The sequence below is a fragment of the Hypanus sabinus genome, chromosome 6, assembly GCF_030144855.1.
Source record: "Hypanus sabinus isolate sHypSab1 chromosome 6, sHypSab1.hap1, whole genome shotgun sequence".
NCBI classification, from domain to species: Eukaryota; Metazoa; Chordata; class Chondrichthyes; order Myliobatiformes; family Dasyatidae; genus Hypanus; species Hypanus sabinus.
Window position 1 is genome coordinate 16,125,586 of NC_082711.1, and position 14,682 is coordinate 16,140,267.

The following is a 14,682-nucleotide window of genomic DNA, read 5'->3' on the forward strand; positions in this document are numbered from 1 at the left end:
GGCCTGTACACAACTCCCACCAGTGTTTTCTGTCCCTTAGTGTTATGCAGCTCTACCCATATCGATTCCACATCCTCCAGGCTAATGTCCTCCCTTTCTATTGTGTTAATCTCCTCTCTAACCAGCAATGCTACCCCACCTCCTTTTCTTTCCTGTCTATCCCTCCTGAATATTGAATATCCCTGGATGTTGAGCTCCCATCCTTGGTCACCCTGGAGCCATGTCTCTGTGATCCCAACTATATCATATTCATTAATAACTATCTGCACATTCAATTCATCCACCTTGTTACGAATACTTCTCGCATTGACACACAAAGCCTTCAGGCTTGTTTTTACAACACTTTTAGCCCTTATACAATTATGTTGAAAAGTGGCCTTTTTTGATTTTTGCCCTGGATTTGCCTGCCTGCCACTTTTACTTTTCACCTTACTACTTTTTGCTTCTACCCTCATTTTACACCCCTCTGTGTCTCTGCACTTGTTCCCATCCCCCTGCCACATTAGTTTAAAGCCTCCTGAACAGCAGTAGCAAATGCTCCCCCTAGGACATTGGTTCCATTCCAGCCCAGGTGTAGACTGTCCTGTTTTTACCAGTCCCACCTCCCCCAGAGCTGGTTCCAATGCCCCAGAAATTTGAATCCCTCCCCCTTGCACCATTTTTCAAGCCACGTATTCATCTGAAATATCCTCCTATTTCTACTCTGACTAGCACGTGGCACTGGTAGTAATCCAGAGATTATTACCTTTGTGGTCCTACTTTTTATTTTATTTCCTAACTCCCTAAATTCACCTTTTAGGACCTCATCCAGTTTTTTACCTATATCGTTGGTACCTATGTGCACCACAACCACTGGCTGTTCACCCTCCCATTCCAGAATGTCCTGCAGCCGCTCAGAGACATCCTTGGGCTGAACTCCATCTGCCACTTCTCAGCCCAGTGTTGCATCCTATTAATGTCCCTCTGTAACCTCTGACAGTCCTCCACACTATCCACAACATTCCCAACCTTTGTGTCATCAGCAAACTTTCTAACCCATCCCTCCACTTCCTCATCCAGGTCATTTATAAAAATGACGAAGAGTAAGGGTCCCAGAACAGATCCCTGAAGCTCACCACGTGTCACCGACCTCTATGCAGAATATGACCCGACTGCAACCACTCTTTGCCTTCTGTGGGCAAGCCAGTTCTGGATCCAGAAAGCAATGTCCCCTTGGATCCCATGCCTCCTTACTTTCTCAATAAACCTTTCATGGGGTACCTTACCAAATGCTTTGCTGAAATCTATATACACTACATCTACTGCTCTTCCTTCATCAATGTGTTTAGTCATATCCTCAAAAAATTCAATCAGGCTGATAAGGCACGACCTGCCCTTGACAAAGCCATGCTGACTATTCCTAATCATACTATACCTCTCCAAATGTTCATAAATCCTGCCTCTCGGGATCTTCTCTATCAACTTACCAACCACTGAAGTAAGACTCACTGGTGTATAATTTCTTGGGCTATCTCTACTCCCTTTCTTGAATAAGGGAACAACATCTGTAACCCTTCAATCCTCTGAAACCTCTCCTGTCCCTATTGATGATGCAAGGAGCATTGCCAGAGGCTCCGCAATCTCCTCCCTTGCTTCCCACAGTAGCCTGGGGTATATCTGATCTGGTCCCAGTGACTTATTCAACTTGATGCTTTCCGAAAGCTCCAGCACATCCTCTTTCTTAATATCTACATGCTCAAGCTTTTCAGTCCACTGCATCACTACAATCACCAAGATCCTTTTCCATAGTGAATACTGAAGTAAAGTATTCATTAAGTAACCCTGCTATTTACTACGGTTCCATACACACTTTCCCACTGTCACACATGATTGGTCCTATTCTCTCACATGTTATCCTTTTGTTCTTCACATACTTATAGAATGCCTTGGGGTTTTCCTTAATCCTGATTGTCAAGGCCCCTTCTGGCTCTCCTAATTTCATTCTTAAGCTCCCTCCTTCTGGCCTTAAAATCTTTGAGATCACTATCATTATCTAGTTTTTTGAACCTGTTTTGTAAGCTTTTCTTTTCTTCTTGACTAGATTTATTACAGCCTTTGTACACCACAGTTCCTGTACCTTACCACAACTTCCCTGTCTCATTGGAACGTACCTGTGCAGAACTCCACACAAATATCCCCTGAACGTTTGCCACATTTCTTCTGTACCTTCCCCTGAGAACATCAGTTTCCAATTTAAGCTTCCAATTTCCTGCCTAATAACCTCATAATTCCCCTTACTCCAATTAAACGCTTTTCTAATTTGTCTGTTCTATCTCACTCCAATGCTATTGTAAAGGAGATAGAATTATGATCACTATCTCCAAAATGCTCTCCCATTGAGAGATCTGACACCTGACAGTTTCATCTGACCAGTTTCATTTCCCAATACCAAATCAAGTACAGCCTCCCCTCTTGTTGGCTTATCTACATATTGTGTCAAGACACCTTCCTGAACACACCTAACAAACTCCTACCCATCTAAACCCCTTGCTCGAGGGAGATGCCAATCAATATTTGGGAAATTAAAATCTCCCATCACAACAACTCTGTATTTATTACACCTTTCCAGGATCTGTTTCCCTATCTGCTCCTTGATATCCCTGTTACTATTGGGTGGCTTATAAAAAAACACCCAGTTGAGTTATTGGCTCCTTCCTGTTCCTAACCTCCACCCACAGAGATTCCGTAGATAATCCCACCATGGCGTCCACCTTTTCTGCAGCCATGACACTATCTCTGATCAACAGTGCCATGCTCCCACCTCTTTTGCCTTCCTCCCTGTCCTTTCTGAAACATCTAAAATCTGGCATTTGAAGTAACCAATCCTGTCCCTGAGCCATCCAAGTCTCTGTAATGGCCACCACATCATAGTTCCAAGTACTGATCCATGCTCTAAGCTTATCCACTTTGTTCACAATACTCCTTGCATTAAAAATAGACACATCTCAAACTGTCGGTCTGAGCGCGTCCTTTCTTTAACAGCTGTCTATCCTCCCTCACACACTGTCTACAAGTTTTCTCTATTTGTGAGCCATCCTCCTCTTCCCCAGTCTCCCCAGTTCGGTTCCCACCCCCCGACAATTCTAGTTTTAACTCTTCCCAGTAGCCTTAGCAAGTTTCCTTGCCGGGATATTAGTCCCCCTGGGATTCAAGTGCAACCCATCCTTTTTGTACATGTCACACCTGCCCCAAAAGAGGTCCCAATGATCCAGAAATCTGAATCCCTGCCCCCTGCTCCAATCCCTCAGCCACGCATTTATCCTCCACCTCATTCTACTCCTATACTCACTGTCACGTGGCACAGGCAGTAACCCAGAGATTACTACCTTTGCAGTCCTGCTTCTCAACTTCCTTCCTAACTCCCTGTAGTCTGTTTTCAGGACCTCTTCCCTTTTCCTACCAATGTCATTGATACCAATATGTAGCACGACATCTACCCTATCTAGGCCTTTCAATATTCTATAGGTTTAATTAAGATTCCCCCCCCCCCCCACCACCCCGCACCATTCTTCTAAACTCCAGCAAGTACAGACCCAGAACCATCAGGCACTCCTCATACATTAACTTTTTCATTTCTGGGATCAATATGCAAAGTACAATAGTAGTGAAGACAATCTTTTGTGAAATAAGTGCCAAAAGGTAAACAGTGTTGTCCAGGAGAATGTGATAGTGGTCATGGGAGATTTCCATAGGCAGGTAGATTGGGAAAATCAGGTTGGTGCTGGATCCCAAGAGAAGCAATTAGTAGAATGTCTATGAAATGGCTTTTTAGAGCAATCTAGGGTTGTCAGAAGGGATTAGTTTAGTTGGCCATTGGATTACTAATTTAGTTTGTTCGACAGAATGTTCTGGGTCAAAGAGTATGTTCCTGTGCTGTACTGTTCTATATTCTGTAGGTACCCCTAGTAAGATCATAAGTAAGATCTTATGCATCTTACTGCATAAGATGTTTAAAAAATACAAATTTTTTTTGAGATGTATGCCTTGATCACAGCCTTGAGTCGCTAACAGCTCAGATTTATCTTGCTTTTATATCAATGTTCAATCACCCTCCACCAAATTATTCTTACAAGAAGACTGTTAAAGCACTTTTCTTTGTTTGCTTTTACCTATAAACATTACTTTCTGTTGTACTATAATAATAATAATAATAATAATAATCATCATCATCATCATCTTTTCAGGCTTGCCAGTACTTTTCAAGCGATGGCTTAAAAATGAAGAAGCAGAAGAAGGCCACTCTGTCCTACTGCACTGTGAGCTTACTAAACCTGATGCCTCTGTAGAATGGAGAAAAGGACTTGAGGTACTTAAACCAAGTGACAAGTATGAAATGAAGCAGTACGGGCCTATTATTGAATTAGTAATTCACAACCTGAAGCTAGAAGATGCTGGGGAATATACTTGTGATTCTGGGGATCAACAGACTACTGCTTCCTTGACAGTCAGAGGTAAAGACTATTGCTTTCTTAATTCAAAAGCATATTATTTGCTTAATTATCCTGCAGAAATGAAAAATCTTTGTTTCTTTAGCCATTTTAGGTAAGATTGCAGTAAACATTCATCCAACGAGGCACTGATGAAACATAGCAATGCAATGCAAGTAGTTTACAAAACTTTTGAATATTATTCTTCTCAACTACTCTCATTGCAATCTGCAGCTGTAATTTCCCTTTCAATAACATACTGTCTTTTTTGTACTGTCATGTAATACCATGGTCCTGAAAAAATGTTGTCTCATTTTTACTATGTACTGTACCAGTAGTTATGGTCAAAATGACAATAAAGAGTGGCTTGACTTGAACCGAGCGGTTTTATGATTTTCTGAAGGGCTCAACAAATTTAACTCTCAAGCATGTAGGCAGAACTCCTTTAAGCAGATGAAGGTACCTAACTGTGGCTGATAGAGATGAAGGAGGAGAGGACTCCAAGCCAGGCTGTAATGCCAGGGCTTGAAACATTCTCTATCTAGTGTTTTAGCAAATGTACAGTCACTGAAGACAAGATTGAGGGCCTTAGGGCATGATTGCTATATTAGAGGGAAATAAGACATTGGTGCATTTGGCATTTCATGGCAGCATAGCTCACTCTGGTCATGCTGGATATGTTGGTAAGACCCAAGAGCTTCTCAATATACAGAATGGATCGGACTGCTGATTCAGAGAAGGCAAAAGGTAGGGGTCTGAGTTTCATCATAAACTCTTGTGGCGCTCAGATGTAACGGTCCTACTACACTCTTGTTCCCCTGACCCTGAGCATCTAATGATTAAGTGCTGACTATTCTATGTACCAAGGGAGCTCTGCTCCATGATCCTGACCGCAATTTACATATTGCCAAAGGTCAATGTTAAGCAGGCACTTGAGACATGCTGACATCAGCAAACAGGAAACAGTCTGCCCTGCTGACTTTAAATCAGGCTTGTTTGAAGAAATCTCTGCCTAATAATCATCAACATAGCACATGCAGCACAAGGGGTCCCAACACACTTGACCATAGGAATGCCTATCGTTCCTTCCCAGACCACATTTTGGGAAATCTGATCATCTGGCTGCCCCCCTCCTACCTGTATTCAGGCAGAGGCTAAAGAGCAAGACCCCAGAGGTAAGCATGACAATGAGGTGATTCTGGGAGGCAGAGGAGCAGCTGCAGGCTTACTTTGAGTCAGTAAACTGAGCTGTGTTCAAAGACTCATCAGGGGATCTGAACGAATTCAACATGGTTGTCATGGACTTTATGAAAACAGTCATAGATAAGTGTGTTCCCACAAAATCATTCAAAGTCTTCCCCAGCCAGAAGCCCTAGGTGAACCATAAGATACACAATCTGCTGAGGGTCAAATTGGTGGCATTCAAGTCTGGTGGCCAATCAAAATACAAGAGGTCCAGGTACAATTCTCCAGAAAGCAAACTCAAGTGCAAAGTGGCAACCCTGAAGCAAACTTGAATCACTGAAGGATGCTCGACAGCTTGAATGGTGTCAACATGGTTTTATTGGATCTTCGGTTTCCTCACTTGCAGACCCCAGTCAGTTTGGATTGGCAATAACATCTCCTCCACGATGTCCATCAGCACAGGTGCACCATAAGGTTTTGTGCTAAGCCCTCTGCTCTGCTGGCTTTATACCTCTAACAGCTCCAATGTCATATTTGAGTTTGCTGACACCACCGTTGTTGGCTGAATCTGCATATAGGAGGGAGACTGAATATCTGGCTGAGTAGTGCCACAACTCAATATCAGCATGATCAAGGAGCTAGTTATTGACTTCAGGAGGAGGAAACTGGAGGTCCATGAGCCACACCTCACCAGGGGATCAGAGATGGAGAGGGTCATCAACTTTAAATTCCTCAGTGGTATCATTTCAGAGGATTTGCTCTGGATCCAGCACATAAGTGCCATTATGAAGAAAACATGGCAGTACTTCTACTTTCTTTAAAGTTCGCGAAGATTCAGCATGTCACCTAATATGTTGACAGCTTCTATAGATATGCAAAGGAGAATATATTGACTGGTTGCACCAATGCCTTTGAACAGAAAAGCCTTCAAAAAGATACAGCCCAGTCCATCACATCTAAAGCCCTCCCCACCATTGAGCACATCTACATGGAGTGATGTGCAGGAAAGTAGCATCTATCACCAGGGAGCTCCACCAGCCGTGCTGCAAGCAGGAGGAAGGTACAAGAGCCTTAGCACTGGCACCAGAAGGTTCAGGAACAGTTATTACCCCATAGCCGTCAGGCTCTTGAACTGGAGGTTCAACTCGCCTCATCACTGAACTGTTCCCACAATCTATGGACTCACTTTCAAGGAATGTACAGCATATTTTCTCCATATTTATTGCTTATTTATTTGTTACAATTTGGATTTTGTCTTGTACAATGTTGTCTGGTGTGCATTGGTTGTGTCTGTCCTATTGGGGGCCGTCTCTTTTATTGTGTTTCTTGTATTTACTGTGAATGCCCATAAGAAAATTATTCTCAGCATTGTATATGATGACATATATATACTTCAGTAATAAATTTACCTTGAATATTATTAAGTCCTTTAAATGATGGGTGGTGGAGTCTCTACAAAGAAGGTGTAAGGCTCTCCTTTTCTCTGCTAGCCTGCAGGTCACCTTGGACAATGTGAAGCAGCTTCTGAGTCCCCCTGATTATGGTCACATGAAGCCATGTGGTGGGTGGTCATATGATACACATCACAAGTCCTGGTTATGCAACCACTGATGATAGGCAGACAGTTTCTGAAGATTATTGTTGACGGGTGGAGTCACCCGTCTTGTAAAGACTCTGCCCCGAAAAAGGCAATGGCGAAATTTCTGTATAAAAATTTGCTAAGAGCAATCATGGTCATGAGACCATGACCGCCTATGTCATAACACATCTAATGATATGCAAGGTTAATGTTTTGTTTTAATTCAGTCTTTATCTAGAGATAAATGACAGGATGTGAGAAATAGAATCAATTAGTGGCTTCAAATGGGATTTAGATAGGTACTTGGGAAATAATTTTCAGGGCTGTGAGTTGAATTGACTTTATTTCTTACATCTTTCACATACATGGAGTAAAAATCTTAATGTTATGTCTCCATCTAAATGTGCCATGTGCAGTCATAGTAATTGATGATAATTTATTAAAAATAGAACAGTCAGTGTAATATAGAAATACACTCAGATCAGCATGAGTTAATCAGTCTGATGGCCTAGTGGAAGAAACTGTCCTGGAGGCTGTTGGTCCTGGCTTTTATGCTGCGGAACCATTTCCTGGATGGTAGCAGCTGGAATAGATTGTGATTGGGGTCACTCAGGTCCCAAATGATCCTTTGAGCCCTTTTTACACACCTGTCTTTGTAAATGTCCTGAATTATGGAAAGTTAACAACAGCAGATGCGCTGGGCTGTCTGCACCACTCTGCAAAATCCTGTGATTAAGTGAGGTACAGTTCCCATACCAGGCAGTGATGCAGCCAACACACAAAAAATGCTGATGGAACGCAGCAGGCCAGGCAGCATCTATAGGAAGAAGCATTATCGACATTTCGGGCTGAGACCCTTCGTCAGAATTAACTGAAAGAACTTTTCCACTGAAACATTTGGAATGTTTTTGAGATTCCCCCCTTATTATCCTGAACTCCAGAGAATACAGCCCAAGAACTGCCAGACGTTCCTCATACAGTAACCCTTTCATTCCTGATCATTCTCGTGAATCTTCTCTGAACCCTCTCCAATGTCAGTATATCCTTTCTGAAATAAGGAGCACAAAACTGCACGCAGTACTCCAAATGTGTCTCATGAGTGCCTTATAGAGCTTCAACATCACATCCCTGCTCTTCTATACTTCTAGAAATGAATTACAAAACTGCTGCCTTCACCATCAATTCAACCTGGAGGTTAACCTTTAGGGTATCCTGCACAAGGACTCCCAAGTCACTTTCCATCTCTGCATTTTGAATTCTTTCCCCATCTAAATAATAGTCTGCCTATTTATTTCTTCCACTAAAGTGCATGACCATACACTTTCCCACATTTGTATTTCATTTGCCACTTCTTTGCCCATTCCCCTAAACTTTCTAAGTCTCTCTGCAAGCTTTCTGTTTCCTCAACGCTACCTGCTCCTCCACCTATCTTTGTATCATCAGTAAATTTAGCCACAAATCCATTAATTCCATCGTCCATATCATTGATATACATTGTAAAAGAAGTGGTCCCAACACCGACCCCTGTGGAATTCCACTGGTAACCAGCAGCCGGCCAGAATAGGAACCCTTTATTTCCAGTCTCTGTTTTCTGCCAAACAGCCAATGCTCCACGAATGCTGGTAACTCCCCTGTAATTCCATGGAAACTTATCTTGCGAAGCAGCCTCGTGCAGCACCTTCTCAGAAGCCTTCTGAAAATCCAAGTACACCACATCTACTGCATCTCCTTTGTCTACCCTGCTTGTAATTTCCTCAAAAAACTGGCGTAAGTTAGGTAGGATTTTCCTTTCAGGAAACCATGCTGGCTTTGGCCTATCTTGTCATGTGCCTCCAGGTACTCTGTAATCTCATCCCCAACAATTGATTCCAACAACTTCCCACCACTGATGTCAGGCTAGCATGTCTATAGTTTCCTTTCTGGCTGCCTCCCACCCTTCTTAAATTGCGGAGTAACATTTTCAATTTCCAGTCATCTGGTACAATGATGAAATCTTTTCAGTCTGGCATGACTAATCATCGGCGGTCTCACGTTTCCACTGGGGAGGTTGTAGGTTCGTTTAAGTGTGAGATCTGCGAGGCGGCCTTCCACTCCAAGGCAGGTTTGGGGCAGCACTCGTGTCACCGTCACCCAGTGGAACATAACACTAAGAAGCTTGAGGAGTTAACATCTAAAAAAGGAAGGTGGTCAGAACAGGAAGATCTGGTTCTGCGGCGCGGTGCAAATGATCTATGGGTTCCCGGTTTGTTACTAAGAGAACTGTATGGAAAATTAGAACCACTTGTACCTGGAAGAACAGGAGAAGCAATTAAGAAAAGATTGAAATCAAATCTATCAATTTCTGAAAGATCATTGTTAATGCTTCAGCAATCTCCACAGCTACTTCCTTCAGAACCCGAGGGTGCATTCCATCAGGTCCAGGAGATTTATCCACCCTCAGACCATAAGCTTCCTGAGCACCTTCTCAGTTGTAATTTTCACTGCACATATTTCACTTCCCTGACACTCTTGAATGTCTGGTATACTGCAGATGTCTTCCACTGTGAAGACCGATGCAAAATATGCATCCAGTTCCTCTGCCATCTCTGCGTCTCTCATTAAAATATCTCCAGCTTTATTTTCTATTGGTTCTATATCTACCCTCAACTCTCTTTTACCCTTTATATACTTAAAAATGCTTTTAGTATCTTCTTTGATATTAGTCACCAGCTTCCCTTCATAATTCATCTTTTCCTTCCTAATGACCTTCATAGTTTCCTTTTGCAAGTTTTTAAAAGCTTCCCAATCCTCTATCTTCCCACTAGCTTTGGCTTCCTTATATGTCCTCTCTTTTGATTTTACTTTGGCTCTGACTTCACTTGTCAGCCATGGTAGTGTCCTTCTTCCATTCAAAAATTTCTTCTTATTTGGAATATATCTGTCTTGCACTTCCCTCATTTTTCGCAGAAGCTCCAGGCATTGCTACTCTGCTGTCCTTCCTGCTAGTGTCCCTTTCCAGACAACTTTGGCCAGTTCCCCACTCATCCATTGTAATTTCCTTTATTCCACTGAAATACCAACACATTGGAATTTAGTTTCTCCTTCTCAAATTTCAAAGTGAACTCTTCTATGTTGTGATCACTGTTCCCTAAGAGTTTGTTACCTTAAGCTCTCATATCACCTCTGGATCATTGCACAACACCCAATCCAGCACAGCTGATCCCCTAGAGAGCTCAACAACAAGCTGTTCTAAAAAGCCATCCCTTAGACATTCTACAAATTCTCTTTCGAGGTCCAGTACTGGCCTGGTTTTCTCAATGCACTTTCATATTAAATTCCCCAACAATTATCATGACAGTGCCCTTCTGACGTGCCTTTTCTATCTCCTGCTGTAATTTGTAATCCACATCCTGGCTGCTGTTTGAAGGCCTGATACAACTACCATTAGGGTCCTTTTACCCTTGCCATTTCTTAACTGAACCCATAGAGACTCTACACCTTCTAATCCCATGTCATCCTTTTCTAATAATTTAATATTATTTATTATACACAGAGCCACGCCACTTCCTCTGCCTTCTAACCTATCTTCCAATGCACGGTATACAGTTGGACATTCAGCTCTCAATGGCAGCCATCCTTTAACCAAGTTTCAGTGATGGCCACAATGTCATACTTGCCAATCTGTAGCTGAATTTCAAGATCATCCATTTTATTTCTTATGTTGCATGCATTCAAGTACAACACTTCCAGTTCAGTATTAGCTGCTTTCTGTTTTAACTGCACCACACCTCTATGCCCTGTACCTCATCCCACTGGCTGTGATTATGCCTGTCCTTTCTATCATCTCTGTTGCATGCCTTCTTTGATTTATTTCTGTTTTCCCCTTCCTCAATCCTATCACTCTGGTTCCCATTCCCCTGCCAAATTAATTTAAACCCTCCCTAACAGCTCTATTAAATGTGCCTGCTAGGATATTGAACCCCTTTGTGTTCAGGTGTAACTGTCCTTTTTGTACAGGTCATACCCCCCCCCCCCCACCTCCAGAAGGTGCCCCAATGATCCAGAAACCAGAGCTCTGCCCTCTACACCAGTCTCTCAGCCGCATATTAATATGCCCAGTCATGCTATTCTGGTGCTCATTAGCATGTGGGACAGACAGCAATCCCGAGATTATTACCCTGGCGTCTTGCTTTTCAGCTCCCTACCCAACTCCCTGAATTCTCTCTTCAGGACCCTGTCCCTTTTTTTAATTGTTCCAAGTTTCTTTGTCAAGGGCACATACCTATTACAATTTGTTGCACATTTTTAAGCTGCTTGCTTTTCTGCAAGTGGTTGTTGCTGCATAGAAAACAAATATGATACTGCTCTGTTTGAAAGAGGGTTACTTTTAAAGTTAGAAAAATATAAATTTTCTTTGGGATATATGCCATGATCTCGGTCTGTGCCATTTAACAGCTCAGATTGATCTTGCTTTCATATCAACTGTCAGCCTCTCTCCACCAAAATATGCTTGAAATAAGGCTATTCATTTGTTGTTTGTTTTTCCCCTCCTGTTTCTTACAGAGCCAGATGTAAAGATTATTGATGGTTTGAAAAATGTGGACGTGTTTGAAGGTGAAGATGCCTTGTTTGAATGTAAGCTGTCCCACGAAAATGCTCGAGGTGTTCAATGGATTTTGGGAGGAATTGAACTGCAGAGTAACGAAATGAATGAAATTTCAGTAAAGAATGGCAATATTCACACCATTCTTTTGAGGAAAATTTCACAAGATGATGCTGGTGCTATGACCTTTAAGGTTGGAAAGTACATATCTGCAGCTCAGCTTAATGTCAAAGGTAATAGTGAAAATGAAAATAAATTTTTTAGATCTTAGTATATTTCTGTTTTGTTTTTGGAAATGTACTTCAGAGTTAGTAGTTGTGAAGCGTCATGGTTTTATTTTATATTGGTTCCTTAAGGTTGTTATATCCGGGCTGGTAGTAGGGATAAACTCCCACTACCTACTAAGTGCTCCCATTGGCATCATCTCAAAAAGCCTCTTACAGCTAAGTCCAGCTCCTGGCCTTCATGGGTGGCTTAGCTATTAAGCTTGATGGGACCATATCTACTGAAAGGAGAAGGGGAAAGGCGGGTTACTGGTGTCTTAAAACCAGTTGCCTTGGGCAGATGAGGCTTGTCAGCTGTGGTTGGCAGTTCACCTAGGAGAAAGAAAACTTTGATCTCAAACCTCCACTATACCCACTCATGGGAAGGGCTTCAGGAGTAAACCTCGGGGGGAAAATCCAGAACAGGAGTCACTAAAGCAGCCCTACATTGAATTCAACACACAGTGGCAACTCCTGCCAGACTGTATCATAGTCTCTGATGCTCTTTTGGATTCATCAGCTATTTGTGTGGTGAATAGGAACCTGCTACATGGGCAACAGCTTGCTCTAGATATTTTACTGCCTTGACTTGCATATCATGTAGACAGCTGGGATGCAACATCCATGGTTGACCTTCACCAGCAGATGGCCACAAGTATTTTATATTTCAAATAAATTGCAGTCCACATTAACATATTTGACATATACAGAGGAGTTCTCTGGTTGCAAGCCATTTATTTTTGCCTGTACTGACCCAAGTTGAGGCATCTAGATCCTCTCTGTGATTAGAGAGCCAGAAGCCCACTTTGTAAATTTAATGATTTTCTTATGAGAAAGAGACAGTCAGCCACCTTTGGAAAATGTGATAATTCTTAATGTCAGTTTAATGTACCAGCATTCAGTTAAGGGTCCTGATGAAGGGCCTCGGCCCAAAATATTGACTGTTTACTCTTTTCAGTAGATGCTGTCTGGCCTGCTGAGTTCCCTCAGCATTTTGTGTCTGTTTACTTCAGTTAAGTGTGATTAACTAATGTGTGAAGTCACAGAGATAAATAATACTGAAACACACCCTTTGGCCTGACTAATCCATGTTGACTTAAGTGCCCAGTTGACTAAAGATGATCCCAGTTATCTGCATTTTGCACAGATGTCTCTAAAACTTTCCTATCCATGATTCTGCAAATGCCTTTGTAAACCACCCTCCCAATCATCTTTACATCTTTTTACTCTTACTTTAACCTATGCCCTAAGCTAGGAAAATGATTGAAACAATCTACCCTATATATGTCTCATGATTTCATTTCTCTTGTCATCCTCCGCCTCCTTTGCTCCAAAGAAAACAGTCCCAGTTCATCCAATCTCTCCTTGTAACTCAAACCCTCTGGTCCCTACAATATACTTGTGAAACTTTTCTTCACCCTCTCTAGTTTTCTCATATCCTGCTGCACAAGTCCATCTGTAATGAATATAATCCATCAGTAAATGTATCTCGGGCCCAGTTAATCTAAGTGTCTAGATTACAATACTTCTGTATTTACAAAGAGCAGTAAACACTGGAACAGACCCATTGGCGAAAATTCCTGCCACTCACTGGATTTTTTTTTTGTTTTCTGCTCCATTCTGTCAACTCTAGTAACTGTTGTACGTGAAAATCCCAGGAGATTAGTAGTTTTCAAAATATGCAAATGCGTTGCCTGACACCAACAATCACTTAAAAGTCAAAGTCACTTGGATCAGAATTCTTCCTCATTTTGATGTTTGGTCTGAACAACAACTGAACCTCTTGACCATGTCTGGATGCTTTTATGCATTGAGTTGCTATCCCATGATTCACTGATTAGGCAGGTGTACATAATAAGGTGACCACTGTGTGTCTTCTCTACCTTGGGAAAATGATTCTGACTGTCTGCCCTGATACTTCGTGATCTTCAGTTGGGTCTCTGATGCTCCAGAGAAAACCCAAGTTTATCTAACCTTTTCTTATAGCTCATTCCCTCTAATCCTCTAATTTGGAAACATTTTCTGCAATTTCCACCTCCATATCCTTCCTCTAATGGAGTAACTAGAATACATCCAAATACATCCAAAATGGCCGAATCAGTGTTTTATATATCTTCAATATGACTTCCTTATGTCTATAGACCATGCCATGACCAATGAAGGCAAGCATTCATATAGAGGCATGGAAGAGTACAGCACAGAAGCAGCCCAACTAGTTCGTACAGATCCAGTTGCCTTCTTTAACACTTTAATTAGTTGTTGGCCATTTTCAGTGAGCTATGGAATCCGTTAAGTAGCCTACCATTAATGTTATACTTTTTGCCTGAATTTGACCTCCCAAAGTGCAGCACTTTACACTTGCCTCAATTAAACTTCATCTGCTGTTTGCCTGCCATTATTTGTAACCGATCTGTTTTCAAATGTATTCTTTGACACCCTTCCTTTGCACAACTTTTCCAATCTTTGTGTTATCTTCAACTTCCTAATGAGTGCCATTTTTCTTAAAGAACTTGGATATATTTTTCGATGAGGATTCCTTTACTCTCCAGATATAAGCAGAGATATAATATCCATGGCAAACACGAGGAAATCTGCAGATTCTGGAAA

General features: G+C 41.9%; 1 protein-coding gene across 1 annotated transcript in view; it reads left to right on the top strand.

The window, feature by feature from the left end:
* The window catches only part of obscnb (obscurin, cytoskeletal calmodulin and titin-interacting RhoGEF b), a 533,110-nt gene that overhangs the window by 280,403 nt on the left and 238,025 nt on the right, over positions 1 to 14,682 (top strand). Inside the window, 2 exon segments of the mRNA XM_059971780.1 lie at positions 4,224 to 4,490; positions 11,773 to 12,045. Of these exon segments, the coding sequence (XP_059827763.1) occupies positions 4,224 to 4,490; positions 11,773 to 12,045 (540 nt within the window).